General features: G+C 37.6%; 1 protein-coding gene across 1 annotated transcript in view; it reads right to left on the minus strand.

The window, feature by feature from the left end:
- The window catches only part of lsg1 (large 60S subunit nuclear export GTPase 1), a 29,364-nt gene that overhangs the window by 4,841 nt on the left and 7,624 nt on the right, over positions 1-16,899 (minus strand). Inside the window, exons 3-11 of the mRNA XM_069897039.1 lie at positions 15,931-16,051; positions 14,912-14,998; positions 14,282-14,368; positions 13,100-13,160; positions 10,375-10,551; positions 4,173-4,565; positions 2,801-2,902; positions 1,335-1,477; positions 376-500 (exon numbers count right to left, since the gene is read on the minus strand). Of these exons, the coding sequence (XP_069753140.1) occupies positions 376-500; positions 1,335-1,477; positions 2,801-2,902; positions 4,173-4,565; positions 10,375-10,551; positions 13,100-13,160; positions 14,282-14,368; positions 14,912-14,998; positions 15,931-16,051 (1,296 nt within the window). The remainder of the gene's footprint in view (positions 1-375; positions 501-1,334; positions 1,478-2,800; positions 2,903-4,172; positions 4,566-10,374; positions 10,552-13,099; positions 13,161-14,281; positions 14,369-14,911; positions 14,999-15,930; positions 16,052-16,899) is intronic.

The raw sequence follows: 16,899 nt of genomic DNA on the forward strand, positions 1-16,899 counted from the left end.
CATTAATAACTTTTCATTTCAAGGAATTCAATATTCCTAATGAACCAAGTAAGAATACTGTCAATGAGCTGGTCAATTGAAACAAAGGAAAAGAAATGCATAGGCCCACTTCTGCATCCCTCCTGTAAGGAAAAGCACGTTTCCTAAACCAACCTCTCAATGAAAGTAAGTAAAGTTTGGTAGGAAAGACATTAAATAAATGAAGCACACAAAGTAAAAATTGAATTGACAAGTGCAGACAATTATTTCAAATTCCAAAATTCAATTTTATTAAAAGTTCTATTAAAATAGGACAATTAAAAAGCTGACATTTAAAGCAAATTGTGTCCATTGCTTAAATGCAGTATACATAATAATAATTTTAAATGCACTTACATCCATAGGCTGTTAATAACTCTTCACAAGTAGGTGGCCTATTTGGATCTTCATCCTCTCTTGGTCTGATGATATTAATTCCATATGTGGCTTCTAAAACATGCCTGGGAATATGCTGGCAGACATAGCCCAGTCAAGGAACTCTCTGCAAGTATGCTTTCAGAAATAGATACTGAAATATTTTATATTTGCTCCTATTATGAATATTTTTCACTGTTCTTTTTGTGCTACGAACCTCAACAACAAAAGGCAATGATCAACCATTGGTTTAAGCCTATTAAGACAATTTATTTAAGTAAAAAAGTGATCAGAGTTTAATATAAAAAGATCTGACCACCTTAGAATTGAGGGTTATTTTTTAAATGATGGAAAATATATGTACACTTCCCATGAAAGCTTAAATCTCACTGAAAGTCCAGATAAAGATACAAACTTTATATTATCTGAATTATTTCTCTTAGCAATATAACAAAAATCCCATATTTACATCAAAAGGGGAGATTTTCAGTTTCAGTTGCGCAAGTTAAATATTTGACACCATCCTACAAGCCCACAGACTGGTGTGTTGTCAAGTCCCCTCAATGTTGAAACAGGACTACAACCAAAACGTTTATGAGTATCTACAAAGAATCAAATTGTTTTTATTTGTATATATCAATTCAATAATGGTGAACTTGACATCCAATGAGTATCTCAGCTTACTGACAGTTCAACAGAAATTAAAAATCATTCAAGCATATTTTACTTGGTAAGGTCCGAAGAAAAACTGGCTTTCTCAGGAGGATGACTAAATTGATTAAAAATACATTAAAAATCAATAATTTCTCATGTAAAATTCTCCCACAGGTATGCTTCTAAAGAGATTGCAATTCTCAAAACAAACAAGATGTTTTTGTGTATTAAAGTAATGCAAGGTGGATTTCCTCACTTCAGATATGCAGCATGCTGAAAAGGATATGAGAGAGACAGGTGGGACATGGTCCCTCATCTGATCAATGGGTAAAATCCCACTGCAGACCATTTCTGCTTTAGTGGACACGAAAGATGGCATGACTAGGCCTGGACAATCACATAAGCATAAACCAGAATCCACATACAGCGTCTACATGAAAAAAAAATCAATATTACACACAAGCTGGAAATTTTAAGGTAGGTAGGTGTGTGTGTGTGTGTGTGTGTGTGTGTGTGTGTGTGTGTGTGTGTGTGTGTGTGTGTGTGTGTGTGTGTGTAGTGTGTGTGTGTGTAGTGTGTGTGTGTAGTGTGTGTGTGTGTGTGGTGTGTGTGTGTGTAGTGTTTGTGTGTGTAGTGTGTGTGTGTGTGTGTGTGTGTAGTGTTTGTGTGTGTGTGGTGTGTGTTTGTGTGTGTGGTGTGTGTGTGTGTGTGTGTGGTGTGTGTAGTGTGTGTGTGTAGTGTGTGTGTAGTGTGTGTGTGTGTGTGTGTGTGTGTGTGTGTGTGTGTGTGTGTAGTGTGTGTGTGTGTAGTGTGTGTGTGTAGTGTGTGTGTGTGTGTGGTGTGTGTGTGTGTAGTGTTTGTGTGTGTAGTGTGTGTGTGTGTGTGTGTGTGTAGTGTTTGTGTGTGTGTGGTGTGTGTTTGTGTGTGTGGTGTGTGTGTGTGTGTGTGTGGTGTGTGTAGTGTGTGTGTGTAGTGTGTGTGTAGTGTGTGTGTGTGTAGTGTGTGTGTAGTGTGTGTGTGTAGTGTGTGTGTGTAGTGTGTGTGTGTAGTGTGTGTGTGTGTAGTGTGTGTGTGTTGTGTGTGTTGTGTGTGTGTTGTGTGTGTTGTGTGTGTGTAATCTTTTCATAGCATTTTAAATTTATGCATTCTAAGATTATGAAATATATTAGCTAGAAAGTCAAACAAATGAAAAATTCTTTTCATAATTTAATCATAATTTGAAATTTGCCCTTCTCAATGGAACCTGATACATGCTGAAGATTAAACCAAAAGTCACCTGTCAAATGAGAGCAAAGCTTTTAATCATATTAAGACATTTTAGTCCCTTACAGCCATAAATTCATCATTCCTACTTTCAAGTAAATAACAAATCTAACAAAGCAAAGAAATCAATTTGTTATATTGGGCATAATACAGTTTAGACCAGTAGAATTTAACCATGTCATAATTGATCCAGATGTGCTCGATTTTTATGGGAGCAAAAAAAAAACATTCAACAGTAAAACCTTTAGTATCTGGCATCAATGGTGATTGGTAGATGCCAGATAAGTGAATTTTCTGGTTGCTTGAGATTGAGATTGGTGAACTAACGGTGAGGCGCGTCAATTTTAAACTTCAGGACCATTTACCAATTTATTTTCCACAAATTTTTTGCCAGTTGCCTGAATTCCAGATAACGGGTTTTACTGTATTATATCCTTCAATATTTTTAAATAATTCTGCAAATTTAAAAATCCAAGACCTAAGATGTTACCTGAAAATGTTTTGTGTGACCAGGAGTTGCAGACACTGAAACTTTTTTATTCTGCAAGATAGTATTTATTGTGGAACTTTTCCCTACATTTGGATATCCCACCTAGCAAAAAAACAAAATATAAATACCTGCATAAACACAATGTAATCATCACAAATCTACTCAGTGGACAAACTTTCATCATTTATCAAGCATCTCAATATGAAATACATTTTGATATAAAAATACCATGGTGTATCGAATTTTTTTTATTCCAAGAATCAAGATTTACTTGCAGAAAGGAAACAAAGATATGTAATAAATAGGTGTTTAAAAAAAAATATATATAAAATACCAGTAACTATTTTCCCCATTTACAAATTCACAGCAATAATAATAAGAAAGGAGGGTTAAATAAACTTAAGTAAAAAGATGACAAAGTTATCATCCCGAAGTGTATTCTTTACCATTTTTTTGGCAAGCAAAAGTAATCCATGCCAATGAGCTAGTACATTCCATTTCAGAATTGGACATCTTAATGAGTCTCTCACATGGATTATAAAGAGATGGAACTTTTCACAAGAAAGTTGACATTGTATTTCCAAGAATTCAAATAAGTAACAAACTTATCTCACTTACGAAAATTCCAATTGATGCCAATTGCTAATTATTTTAATTCCTCACCTCACGCCAAGATTAGCCCACAAAAATTCTGTACATTTTCTCCATTTGACTTATCACCCAAATAAATAAGCCTTACTGTTTCCCAGTACCTCATCTTGGAAATATTCTTAGTCCCATCCCATACACATTTGCCAGCTCAGAGTACTTTCAACTTTTTTTTCCCCTACAGGCTTGTAGGTACCTGGAAAGCATCGCCAGAGGTGGGAGAGGAGGTTGGAACAAAAGGGGCATTTAAGAGACTCTTAGACAGGCACATGAATGAAAGAAAAATAGAGGGTTATGAGGCAAAAGGATTTTGTTTGCTTTTGGTAGGTATATATGGATCAGCACAAGATCAAGGGCTGAAGGGCCTATATGTACTATATTTTCATGTTTCTTTTTTTTGTCAACACTATCCAATCCTTTCATGAAGAAAAATACTAAAAGATAGAAATGTCAAGAGAAAAGAAACTCAAATTCAAGCATATCAGAATGAAATTGGGAAGGGATAAATAAAGGTGCAATAAAACATAAGGAAAAAAAGACATTTTAAAAAAATGTTTTAAAAGGGTACTGAAACATGAAACCGCTCCTACTGAAGTGGCAAGCTGGTTGGGAAATATGGCCTTTTCATATCCTGCCATTCTTAAATTGCAAGGAATTAACAATATGGGGTGGGGGTGGGGGGGGGAAGAACACAGGGATTAAAACAGATATGGTATATACTCACCAAGCCAACTGTAATTTCAAACTCTTTTACACGTTTTCCTTTGTGTGAAGTTTTAAAAATCTCCAGCAATTCATTTCGTTGCATTAAACGACTTGAATTCTTGATACATTTTTTTGTAAATTTTGTTGAATTTAAGCTTGATGCATGTGCAGTTCTGCCATCATTATTAGCACAGTCCACAAAAGAGGAACAATTTATTTTACTTCCCAACAAGTCGTTAGTGTCAGATTGGCTTCTATTTTCCTTCCCATCTTCTGAACAAGTCTCCCAACATTCATCATCTTCACAATCTTCATACTGACTGTTGTCGCCTTCATCTGTAGGGCCCATGACCTCATGAGCTGCTTCACAATCACTTTCACCCTCTCTCCTCTCTCTTCTTTGTTCTTCTGCCTATTTGTGAATACATTCAAAAGCATTTACAACTCAAAATCTACTTACCCAGAGAGAGGGAGAAAAAAAAGCATACAAGGAGTGCACTTGGTTTCAATGCTTGAATTAAAAAAAATTAATGGATTAATTTCAGAAAACTGTTACAAATAGCTCAAACATATACATAGTCCACGACTTACAATCTATGTGACTGCTATCCATACACATGACCAATTAATAAATAAATAAATAGATAAATGATGCACAAGCACAAAAATTACAAGTTTAGGATGAAAGTAAGAGACTATCTATGGGAAATAGCACCTATGACAAGAGAGCCCGGCTGGTGACCAACCAACTTCTCGTGGGAGCTGGTCTTGGTGGCCACCAAGTTGTATTTGACAAACAATAAAACAGATACTGTACAGTGAATTTCCGATGGACATCCATTCCGAGGTACGACCGGTCAGACAGAACGGAACACCGCCGTGAGTTGAGGACTACCTATAGCTTATTATCACAATGAATAAAGTAATCATTTTGAAGGAGAATGTAATAATCTATAAACAGTAAAGCCCCTGGTCTTCATCACCTATGGGGATTGGTAGATGCTGGATGTAAATTTTCCGGTTGCTTGAGATTGTACATTGCGTGATTGGCAACCTAACCACTAGGGGGCACCAATTTTAAACTTTTGTATTTTTTAATCTATTTATTTTCCACAATTTTTTTTGGCCGGTTGCTTGAATTCTGGATAAAAGAGATTTTACTTTATTTAAAATGGGACCAAAGAATGGTGATGAAACTTGACAGGAGGAAAACTAAATGACATGTAGACTCTCTCCAACTAACTAAAAATAAAGATGTAAGAATATATCCAGCCATTTCCATGGTTTCTAGCAGGTAGACCACAGAATTATATATCTCGAGTGCAACAAAATATTGCTGATACACTGTGATAATGTGCATGGACTACTTGATTAAGCTTTCCAGTTTTGGTCACAAAGAAGAGTAATTTACTCATGAAGCCAGTGTGAAGGGGAGTAAAACACAGATCTTTAAAAGAGTGAAGAACAAAATAAATCTCTAACCTGTAAGCGATGCAAATGTTTGGCATAGAAAATGTAAATTTTAAAAAAATCAAAATGAAAAATTCAGCCAGGAAAGCACAGATTCATATTGGTATATAATATAAATTTACTCCTCATCTTTGCTGAAGGAGAAATCAATACATGCGGTAATTCTGGCAGAGGCAAAAAATAAATTCAGGACGATGCTGATAATTGCCCATACTAAGGTGGTGCTCTATTGACAGGTTTTCAGATATTGAATGATATTCCTGTTGATAGGCGAGCACATTTCTAAATCACCATTTTATAAATATGTTTCATAGTTAAAAAATGGCACTTAATCCAGGGCAGGAAATACATGGTGAATGGCAGGGTCCTGGGAAAAGGTAGATAACAAAGAACTGGGGGTACAGTTACACAGGTAGACAGTGCATTGAAGAAGGTATTTGGCACATTTGCTTTCATTGATCAGAGCATTGGGAACAGGAGCAGGGATGCCATATTGGAACTGCATGGGACATTGGCAAAACCATACAGAGTAGCGTGCACTATTTTGGTCACTAAACTACAGAAAAATAACACAACTAGAGAATTTGAATTATTGGGAAGAGCCTGGATGTGCTGGGACTTTTCCCCTGAAGTGTAGGAGGCCAAGAGTGGACCCAATAGGGGTTTATAAAGTAATGGGCCCTGTTCCCTGAAAATAGGCGATTCAAAAACTAGAGGGCATGATTTAAGGTGAGAGGAGAAAGATTTAAAAGGAACCCAAGGAGCATCTTCTTCACAGTGAGGTTAGTGAGTATATAGAATGAGCTACAAGAGGAAGTGACAGAAGCAATTACATTCAAAATGCATTTGGACAGGTACACAGATAGAAAAGCTTTAGACTCAGGGGATATATGCCAAATGCAGGCAAATGGGACTAACTTAGTCAGAATGGGCCTCCTTTCATGCTGTAGAACTGTATTACTCTGGACCCAGAATATTTAAAATGTGAGCAGGATCTGATACATTTCAGTGAAACACTGGAACCAAGACATAAAGGAATTTCAGAGTGAGCAGGAAACATCTCACATGAATAGATGTCAATCTATTAAGATTTCAAAGTTCAAGTTTATTGTCAGAGTACATACATCACATACAACCCTGAGATTCTTTTTTGGAACGGATTTATGTTGTTGTTCTGACTGGAGCAGTGGGCCAGGCAGAATTTTTACTTATCTGTAGTGCAAACATTTGTACATAAGAGTATGCAAGAGAGAAATGTAAACAAACTGACTGTGCAATACAGAAAATAAATATACATGCAGGGCCCTTAAGTGAGTCTCTGACTAAATTTGTTGTTTCAGAGTCTGATGAGTCTGTTGCTGAATCTGGTGGTAGAAGTTTTGTGGCGCCTCTCTTTTCTCTTGGCAGCAGCAAGCACAGAGCATGTTCTTGGACCTTTGATGAATGCTGTTGCTCTCCGACAACAGCGTTCCATGTAGATTTTCTTGATGGTGGGGAGAGTTTTTCATGCGATGTACTGGGATGTGTCCACTACCTTCTGCAGAGCTTTCTGCTCAAAGGTTTTGGAGCCCCCATACCAGGCTGATAACACTTTCCACAATGCATCTGTACAAGTTCACCATGGTTTTTAATGTCATACCAAATCTCCACAAACTCCTGAGAAAGTAGGGCACTGACGTGATTTCTTCACAATGACTTTTGCGTGTTGAGTTCAAGAAAAGTCCTCTGAAATAGTGACTTCCAGGAATTTAAATTTTCTCACCCTCTCCACATCTGATAACCCGATGATCACTGGATTGTACACTTCTCATTTTCTCCTCCTGGTTTTGGTGGAGTGTGAGGCTGCTGTTAGTACACTATTCATTCAAGTTCTCATTTTCCCTCCTGTATACTGACACATACATCCCATTTTCATACATCCCACTACCATGGTATTATCAGCAAATTTGTAAATGGTGGTTTTGTAATATTAAGCCACACAGTCAAAGGAGTAAAGCAATTAGGGCAGGAGGATAAGAACGCAGCTATGTGGTACAGCAGAACTGATGGAGATAATGGAGGAGAGTTTGTACCAATGCCTACTGATTGTGGTCTGGAGGTGAGGAAATCTCGAATCCAATTACACAGTAGAGTATTGAGGCCTTGGAGTTTGGTGATCAGTTTTGAGGGGATGGTGTTGAAAGCCGAACAGTAGTCGATAAAGAGCATCCTAATGTTTGTGATTTTGTTATGCAGGTATTCCAGGGCTTTACGTAGAGCAAGTGAGATGGCATCTGCTGTAGGCCTGTTGATGCAGTAGGCAAATTGGAACAGGTCCATGTCACCACTCAGACTGGAGCTCTTCCTTGATCTGTTGGTCAAATTGGGATTGAAAGCATTGAGCTCAACTAAAAGTGAAACTTTTCCTGTCTCCTACTGCACCTGATTTGGTTTTGTCGCAGGTTATGACATTTGCATGGTTCCATTTTCATCCAGCATCTCTACTGCACCTAGGAGATGGCTTTTCATAGGTCATACCTGCTCCTTGAGTAGTGTTCTGGATCTCTGGACTAAATGCTTATAATCAGGCTCTCAGCATGTTCTGGATTTCATTATTCATCCAGGGCTTTTGGTTAGGAAAAACCCTGAACAATTTGATGGGGCCACATTCATCAATGAAGTCTGTAACAGCCCTAATGTAATCAATCAGATCCTCAGCTGAGTTCTTGAACATCACCCAATCCACTGACTCGAGGAAGTCTTTTAACCACTCTCTCTCCTGCAACCACCTTCTGATCCTGATCACTGGAGCCTCTCTTTTTAGGCTCTATCTGTGTAAAGGCAGAAGGAGCACAGCCAAAACTGCAACCTCGAGAAAGAATGGTTGGCCTTCCTCCTCTTTATCAAGTGTGCTGGGATTTCTGGTTCAAGATTTCTGTGAAATCAAAGTGAATTATTGGACCTTCAAAGTATTTAATAATTGGAAGTTTCATTGGAGCCTTCAAGAATTTTGGAAGAGATTAACAGTGTTGATAGCTTGAATTATTGCAAATTATTCTTACTAAAGAAGCTAAGTTGAGCTTCATTATTTCAAAATAAACCCAAAAATACAGGAAACCTTTTCTCAGATTTTAGATACTGACAGGGATCAACAAAATATTAATGACAGAGCTGTCACGACAATGTCAGTCACACTACAGGTTCTACAAATTCCTGTTAGAGGAAACAATTTCACTGACCTGGTCTTTCCAAAAGACCAACATCTTCCATTCAATCAATGAAACAATGTTGACTACCTCAGCCCATCTCAAGCAAGAGATTTCACTTCAACCCTCAGTTACATTAACGACCACCTCCCATCAACACAAGAATGGAGAGCACATTTTCTGGTATTTATCCATGGTGATTATGTATGGTCATTATGCAAATGTTTGAGCATGTTTAAACTGCCCGTAGAATGGAGCCAGTGGTGGTTTTTCTTTAACAACATAAGTGAACCCACAGAGGTCCAAGATGACAGCAGCCATGATTGACAGCCTAGACAACAAAGGTTACAGGTTCTGGGGGAGCAGCAGACCAGAACAGGGCACCAGCGTGGAAGAACAACGACTGCTGAGAAGGAGAATCCTGGAAGAAGATCCCTCAGCAGCATCACCATAAAATCTCCCCTTAAACTTTCTCTGCTCTATTGTCTCAATTATGTTCAACCCAAAATTATCATCATGAATCGACACAGTTTGTTCTGAGGTACTCAGAAACTTTATAAAAGACTCCAAATGTAACTTTTCCAATCTCCCAAATTTAACAGAACTTTAATTTTTGTCCTTCAAATTATTTTTTTTCAAGAAAGAGAATGCTCCTACATTGATTTAACATCATGTGCCTCAGGGAATATGATCCCACCATTTAAATTAATCTTTTCACCCATAAAAACTCTAAACATCACCCATCTGAAGAGGATCAACAACAGTTTACCTAAATAATCTTTGAAATGTCTGTTGGAATCCATTTGTTCTTCTATCAATGGACAAATTGAGAAGAAATTACTTTTAAAGGAAGTCTTCATTAGTTTGTTCCGACTTGCAAGCAATTTTAAAAAAGGATATATGTATATATAATATAAAATTTACATGATTTATGCTGTATTTGACAAACTACAACAGGGATACAGGGCATGCTAGAGCCAAAATGTGCATACTTACCTTGTTAGTCAGCGTCCTGGGTATGACCATCTTGATTCCTGTGTGCATATGCGAGTCTTCGGTTGGCTTATGAGTGATGGGTTTGTGTATTGGAGTTCAGTTGGCACATGGGCAAGAGATAAGGACGCAAATTCAATATCGTTATGGCACTTAACTCTAGCCCATGTGCCAACCGAATACACGAACCCACCGCGCATATGCACAGGAATCAAGATGGTTGCAGCCAGCCTACAGCCCTGGGTTGCCAAGTAACAAGGTAAGTACTTCTGACATAAATCCATTCTGAGATACGATCAGTATCCAGAACGGAACATGGACTTATGTCAGGGAGTGAGTACCTGCATATAGTATGGAGGTTAACAAGAACAGTTATAAGAATCAATATGTGCATAGGTTTGCAATAATCCATTAAAAAAAGAAAAAATTTAAATTACCAATAGAATTGTAGGTGTTTAAGAGAAGTAGAGTATTGGAGAGATGTTACAGAAGTGGACGTGACAAATTATTTTCCTTGGGAATTATTTCTAACAATCTATTCTTTATATATAAAAAAATCCACCAACTACACACCTTTGCTTCACTGCTTAGCCTCTTCCCTTCTGCTGTGGCCGACCAGAACACCACTCGCATTCCTTCCTCAGCAAAATGCGTAGCCCATGCTCTTCTCTGTGTACGGGTCAGCAAATCAGCTTTATTCAGTAGGATCATGTTGACTTTATCCTTTTGGACCTCTTTCACATATCGTTCCTACAACATGATAATAAGAACATAAGAAATTGGAGAAGGAGTAGTCCACATGGCCCAGCAAGCCTGCTCCGCCATTCAATGTGGTCATGGCTAATCTTGATGATAGGCTCATCTACACCTACCTTCCTTTTCCCTATAGCCCTGAATTCCCTTACTATGTAGAAATCTATTTCACCTTGTCTTAAATATGTTTACTGAGGTCGCCTCCACTGCTTCAATAGGTAGCGAATTCAACAGATTCACCACCTTCTGGGAAAAGCAGCATCTCTGTCCTAAATTTATTACCCTGAATCTTGAGGCTATGTCCCCTAGTTCTGATCTCCTCTACCAATGGAAACAACTTATCTACCTCAATCTTATCTATGCCTTTCATAATTTTTTATACATTTCCATAAGATCCCCTCTCATTCTTCTAAATTCTAGTGAGTAATCAAACCTCATTGGCCAACCCCTTCATCCCTGGATTCAAGCTGGTGATCCTCCTCTGCACCACCTCCAAAGCCGGTACATCCTTCCTCAAGATCGCAAAATTTAAAGAAAATGATAAGTCAACAAAGGTAGGAGGATACTAAAGATTCAAGGATGACAAGCATTGCTCTAGCATATTCTATTTAATATTAATTATATTAGTGTACTTTAAAAAAAATTGAAACTGAACACCTCTGTGTCTTCATTAGTTCTCTCTTTTTGTAGTTTCTCTTTGTCAATGTCTCATTTTTACTGCACATCTCTCATATTTTCAACCTACTTATATCAGTGTCAAAATATTATGTATTTTGCAAACAAAGTAGCTTCTTAATGTAGTCAAATAGCAATAATTTGCCAGTATAACTAAGACAGTAGTGCATGGGGTCACAAAGGGGCTGTCGCTAAAGGCTCAAGACACACATTAAGGCTATGGTACCAACAGGTGAAGAGAGACAGGTGAAGGTGAAGGCAAAACTTGAGTCTAAAGTGAAAAACCCAGGAGCAACAGTCAAGACAGCTGAATTGAATGTGATCTGCAAAATGCAACTGCTCCTTTACGTGTAGCTTCAATAGACAAAGGGAGCCCCAGGATTATATTAGATCAACAGAGACAGTGGAGTGGTTGCAAGTCTGAAGTCACTGGCTTGAAATTTTATGGAATGGATTTTGAGAATGGATTATCTTTTTTGTAATGAATAGTGAGGCAATCAAACCAGGAACAAGCGAGATAGTGACAAGAGTACAAAAAAATTGCAAAGATAAACTTAACATGACAAGATTAAAATGACAACTAATAAAAAATGTCCTGATTGAAAAGCTAACATGGTGTCGAATTATTTTAAATTAAAAATCTGAAATAAAAATAATGTTGGAACTGTCAGTGGATCAGGTAGCAACTGTGGATAGAGATAGAGTTTACACTTTAGGTTGAACACCATTGAAAAGATAGAACATATGGTACTTTTACATTGCAGACCAGGTTGGAAAAGAATAGATAGGACAAATGGAATATTTGCCAAAGTTAACATGGGGATAAGCTGCAGAGATCACTCGGTGAATGGGTTAATGGGGCACTTGATTGAAAACGAATTATTAAATGAAGGACAATAAGAGAGTGAGAACACAATAAATGAACATAAAAGTTACACCATACATATCTCTAGGGCAGGCGCAATAGGTCAGGCCATGAAGAAACAAGGGTGAATGTTTTCCAGAACATCCACAATCCGTCTGCAGGGTCAATTCAAAGCTCCTTATTTTCTACCACTCTGATCTACTTTGCTTTGGCCTCCTGCCCTGTTATAACAAACCCCAAATTGAAGATGGCATCTTATCTTCCATTCAGGCAGATGCAGTCTTCTTGACATCATATTGATTTCAAACTTTGATTCCTCTCTATCAGAACTGACCACTTCTGCTGCAAGTGATCCCTTTTGTGGTTTTGTCTTGCTTTTTCTGTCCATTGATCTGCTGGCCACATCCTAAATCCCTGATTTTATTTGTATTCTTACTTTCTAAAGGCCCTCCATTCAAAAGTTTGCTAATTTTCTCTATGTATCGCCCTCATTAACAAACCAGATAATATCTGTAATTTATTCCCACAGTGACCCTCGTCTCACTCATTTAGATATTCTGTGTCATATTTATCACTCTTCTAACCACTCAGCAACTTAAAACTAACTTATTTTCTCTTTTCCAGCTCTGATGAAGAGCCTTCAATCTCAAACGTCATCCCTGTATCTCTTTTCATAGATTCTCCACGATCTGATGAGGATTTCTAGCATCAGTTTTGAGATCACCATAAACCGTATTTTCTGTGAATGATTACCAATGCAATCAGCATTTTTCCTTCAAATATAATCCCACTACATCATTACAAGGCTGACTTTAAATTCAAAGTTTTAACATTTCAAAGTAACCATAATTTATTCGAAATGCAACAACATTAAAATTGTACATAAAAAACCCTAATGATTATGTTCACAGTACAAGCTCCATAGTGCAAAGTTCTAAGCAAGAACAATCCGCAGCACTGTTGGCATAAATTAAGTGGGCAATTTTTTTTTATTTTTTTACTTACCAAATCTTCACACCGGAAAAGCAGTGGGTTTCTAGCATCAACAATCTGAACAACGATGTCACTGTACAAATAAACAACTTTCATATACTCCCAATTCAAAGTCAGCCATATCTTCAGAATTTCATTACAACCCAGGATAAATGACTAAACACAAAATATACGGCTATACTCAATTATGAGACACCTGACCCTTTTGTCACAATAAAGTCTTCGTCAAAGCAAGAAAATTAAGAGAAAGCATTGACAATGGCCCTAACGTGAGAAATAAAATTTTAAATATAGCTGGACAAATGTGTTCTAACATTTATGAAGAAAGAACATTCAAAGTACTAAGACATTTTTCTAATCTTTAATTTAGAGATAACACATGGTAACAGGTGGCCCGATTGGCAATTAACGCAATGCCATTACAGCGCCAGCGATCAAGACTTGGGTTTGAATCCCGTGCTGTCTGTAAGGAGTTTGTACGTTCTCCCCAGGTCTGCGTGTGTTTTCCCCGGGGGCTACAGTTTCCTCCCACCATTTGAAATGTACCAGGGGTTGAAAGTTCATTGTGTGTAAATTGGGCAACACTGACTCATGGGCTGAAATGGCCTGTTACTGTGCTGTATGTCTAAATTAATTTTTAAAAATTACACAGGCCTTTCAGCACCACAAACCTGAAACGCCCAATTACGCCCACATGACCATGGGAGGAAAATGGAGTACACAGGGGAAGCGGTGATCCTACTTGGACCTGGGTGAAATTCCTGGGAAGGCAGGACCTCCCAGGCCTTTCCCTGTAATTTGCCCTCCCTGGAAATTTAGGGGAGGTCCCACCCCCAGCGATGACGCATTACTCATGAGGGTACAAACTACTTACCGTCAGCAGCGGATTTGAACCCGGGTCACTGTCCCTGTAATAGTGTTGCACTAACTGCTATGCTAAACATATGCCCTGACAGAACTTTTTTATTTTCACCCAACAAAACAGGTTGTAAATGTATTTCATTGTGGTTTACAGTCTTGACAGAATTCATAATGGAATTTGGAAAAAATATATCCAAACTCAGCAACTGGTTAATTACAAAAATGGGCTTAGAATTATTAGCTTTTGAATGCAAATTATGTAGTTAAGGATTACATATTATAAGAATAATATTCCATGGCATCTTCAAAGAATGAAGTTTTTACATTCAATACCTTCTTTCAATAACTCTCCATAGCTGACGCCAGAAGTCCAGATTCCTTTCAAAAGGTGTAAGGATCAGCTTTTTTTCTTCTTCCAAACTGGGCAGAAAAAAAATGAGCTTGTAAATCTGTCTTCATAATACTGATGGGAAACATGAAAAGCATGCATATAGAACTTCCCAGATGCAATGTAAAGAAGCAACTACAGTAAAATCTCTGATATTGGCACCTACTGGGATCAGTAGATGCCATATAACCGAGTTTTACGGTTACTTGACACTAACTCCTAAAATGCCAAACTAATATACCTGCATTAAGAATAAACAGTTTAAAAGACAAAAAGACAATACTGTTCTTACACTGAGCAAACTTCACTCGCATGAATATATAAACCTTACAGCATTTTACTTTATTTACAGTCACGTTCTTCAAAAACATTTTACCGTCATTGCATTTGCAAGTTCCTCCCCTTCCACGGAGCTGCCCAAAAGACAATTAAAGATATATAACCCCTCTCCCCTAAGTTTACATATAAATTGTTAAAAATTGTTATACAGAAAAGTCTAACAACTCAACTCATTAAAACAAAAAATTAACCAGCACATCAACCCAGTTACAAGTTGCACAATCTGAAAAACTCACTTAGCCAACTGTCTTCTCCACTCCAAGAAACTTTCATTTTCTGCCTTTTGCAGTTCTTCAGCTGCTGTATTCTCATCCCAATGAGGTCTATTGAAGGAAAGATCAAATTAAACCTTCAACTGTTTTTATTGTAAATTTTGTACAACTCATCAGGTCTAATTCTGTAATCATGCACTTCCGGGAAGTAGGGATGGGAAAATCAATGATTTTTCAATGGAAGCCAAGGTAAATCAGCAAAGATGGAAGTGTACAGGTTGGTGTGAGAATTAACATGGTCAAGAGCTTTAGATCTCAAGCTCACAAAAAATGCTGAAATTCTTAAGTTATGGTAAAACGTCTGCAGCATAATTCACAAACTTTTGTTTTAATCCAGATGCTCAAAGGTTTTGTCAAAATTGTGTCTTAAAGAAGAAAAATGTGGGAGAGGTTCAGAAACAAAATTGCAGAGTTCAGGTCCTAAGCAAAAACAATTATCAATGGTCGAGCAAATAAGCTCAGTGATACTCAAAATAGTGGAAGACCAGATATCAGACCATAAGGCTGGAAAAGATTAAAAAGATGAGAACCACGTAGCCATGAAGGCTACTTTAGTTTTAAAAGGGCTTGCTTGAGCCAAACCTATCAGCAGGCTCTAGGATGAACATAACCTAGTGGAAATTTAGACACAAATAGCAAGATTGTAGATGAACTCAAGTGTACAAAGGATAGAATGTACTAGCTAAATTAACACTGGTAACTAAAGCACATATAGCTCACCTCAAAGCCCATACTTAATTGGCAACACTGCAACACAAAATAATGCTTAAAAGAAATCTTGCAAAGAATGGAGCAGTGAATCATATCAGATTATAAAAAAGGGGAAAAGAACAGTCAAAACTATGTGACATTTTAGTAGATAGAAGGGAACACACAATGTAAAAAGGCCATCAATTATTGTGGAACTTTCCATCCAAGAATGAAACATCTTGGTTTCTTCAAATCAAATGGTCTCGAGAATAAATATATGAATACTTGTCCACCTTCTGGGAATGCACAGAAACTGTTTGTTCTCTTCTTGAAGTTTCTTGATTTTTTTGTTTTCTTCTGTTGTTAGCAAACCAGTTCTGTCTTCAGCTGAAATAATCTTGACATTAAGCTTCTCTATTAGAAAAAAAAGTTTAAACCTCCAGTTATGCTTGGACATTGAAGCTCCTCCAAAACATCATATGCTTGACTCAATAAAAGAACAGTCAGCATCATTGTCTTGGTTCCCTCAGTGGCAATAACGAGCAACATATTTGCTATAATTTGGGCAATGAACTCTAGAATGTTGATATTCTATTGCACTAGATATGTTACATTTGTGTAATTCCTAACTTAAAAATCCCAAATTTCACTTTTTTACTGCATACATATCAACATTTCTATTAATAGAAGCAAATTTCTCATACCATTAAAATTGATTTCAAGATCAATTCTATTGGAGCTTATGAATCTCCAGCTGGAATTAGCATTGTGAAGCTGTGATAAGATGAAGGGAACAGCCTCAAAGAGCAAAGGAACTTGAGTGCGTTGATTTGTTCCAACAGTTATTTATTTTAGACATACAGCACGGTAACAGGCCCTTCCAGCCCATGAGCCCATGCTGCCCGATTACACCCAATTGACCTACAACCCCCTATACATTTTGAAGGGTGGGAGGAAACCAGAACATCCAGAGGAAACCCATGCAGACACCAGGAGAACGTACTGTTGTTCGGGTTCGTGTGGATCCCACAGGTTAAGAACCACACCAAAGTACAGGTACAAAGCACATGTTTATTTCAGGGATGGAAATTGGACAACAGGGTCGATATGTTGAGCAAACTTCTACGTATACACAATACGCAGGGGGTAAATATACACTTTCAGATGACAAGGGGGAAACTGATAGAAACTGGGGAAATTACGAGACCGTACACATTCAACAATCAGATCAAGGTGATATTACATGCCCCCTTGACCGGTAC

Source organism: Narcine bancroftii, chromosome 9 (genome assembly GCF_036971445.1).
Source record: "Narcine bancroftii isolate sNarBan1 chromosome 9, sNarBan1.hap1, whole genome shotgun sequence".
Classification (NCBI taxonomy): domain Eukaryota; kingdom Metazoa; phylum Chordata; class Chondrichthyes; order Torpediniformes; family Narcinidae; genus Narcine; species Narcine bancroftii.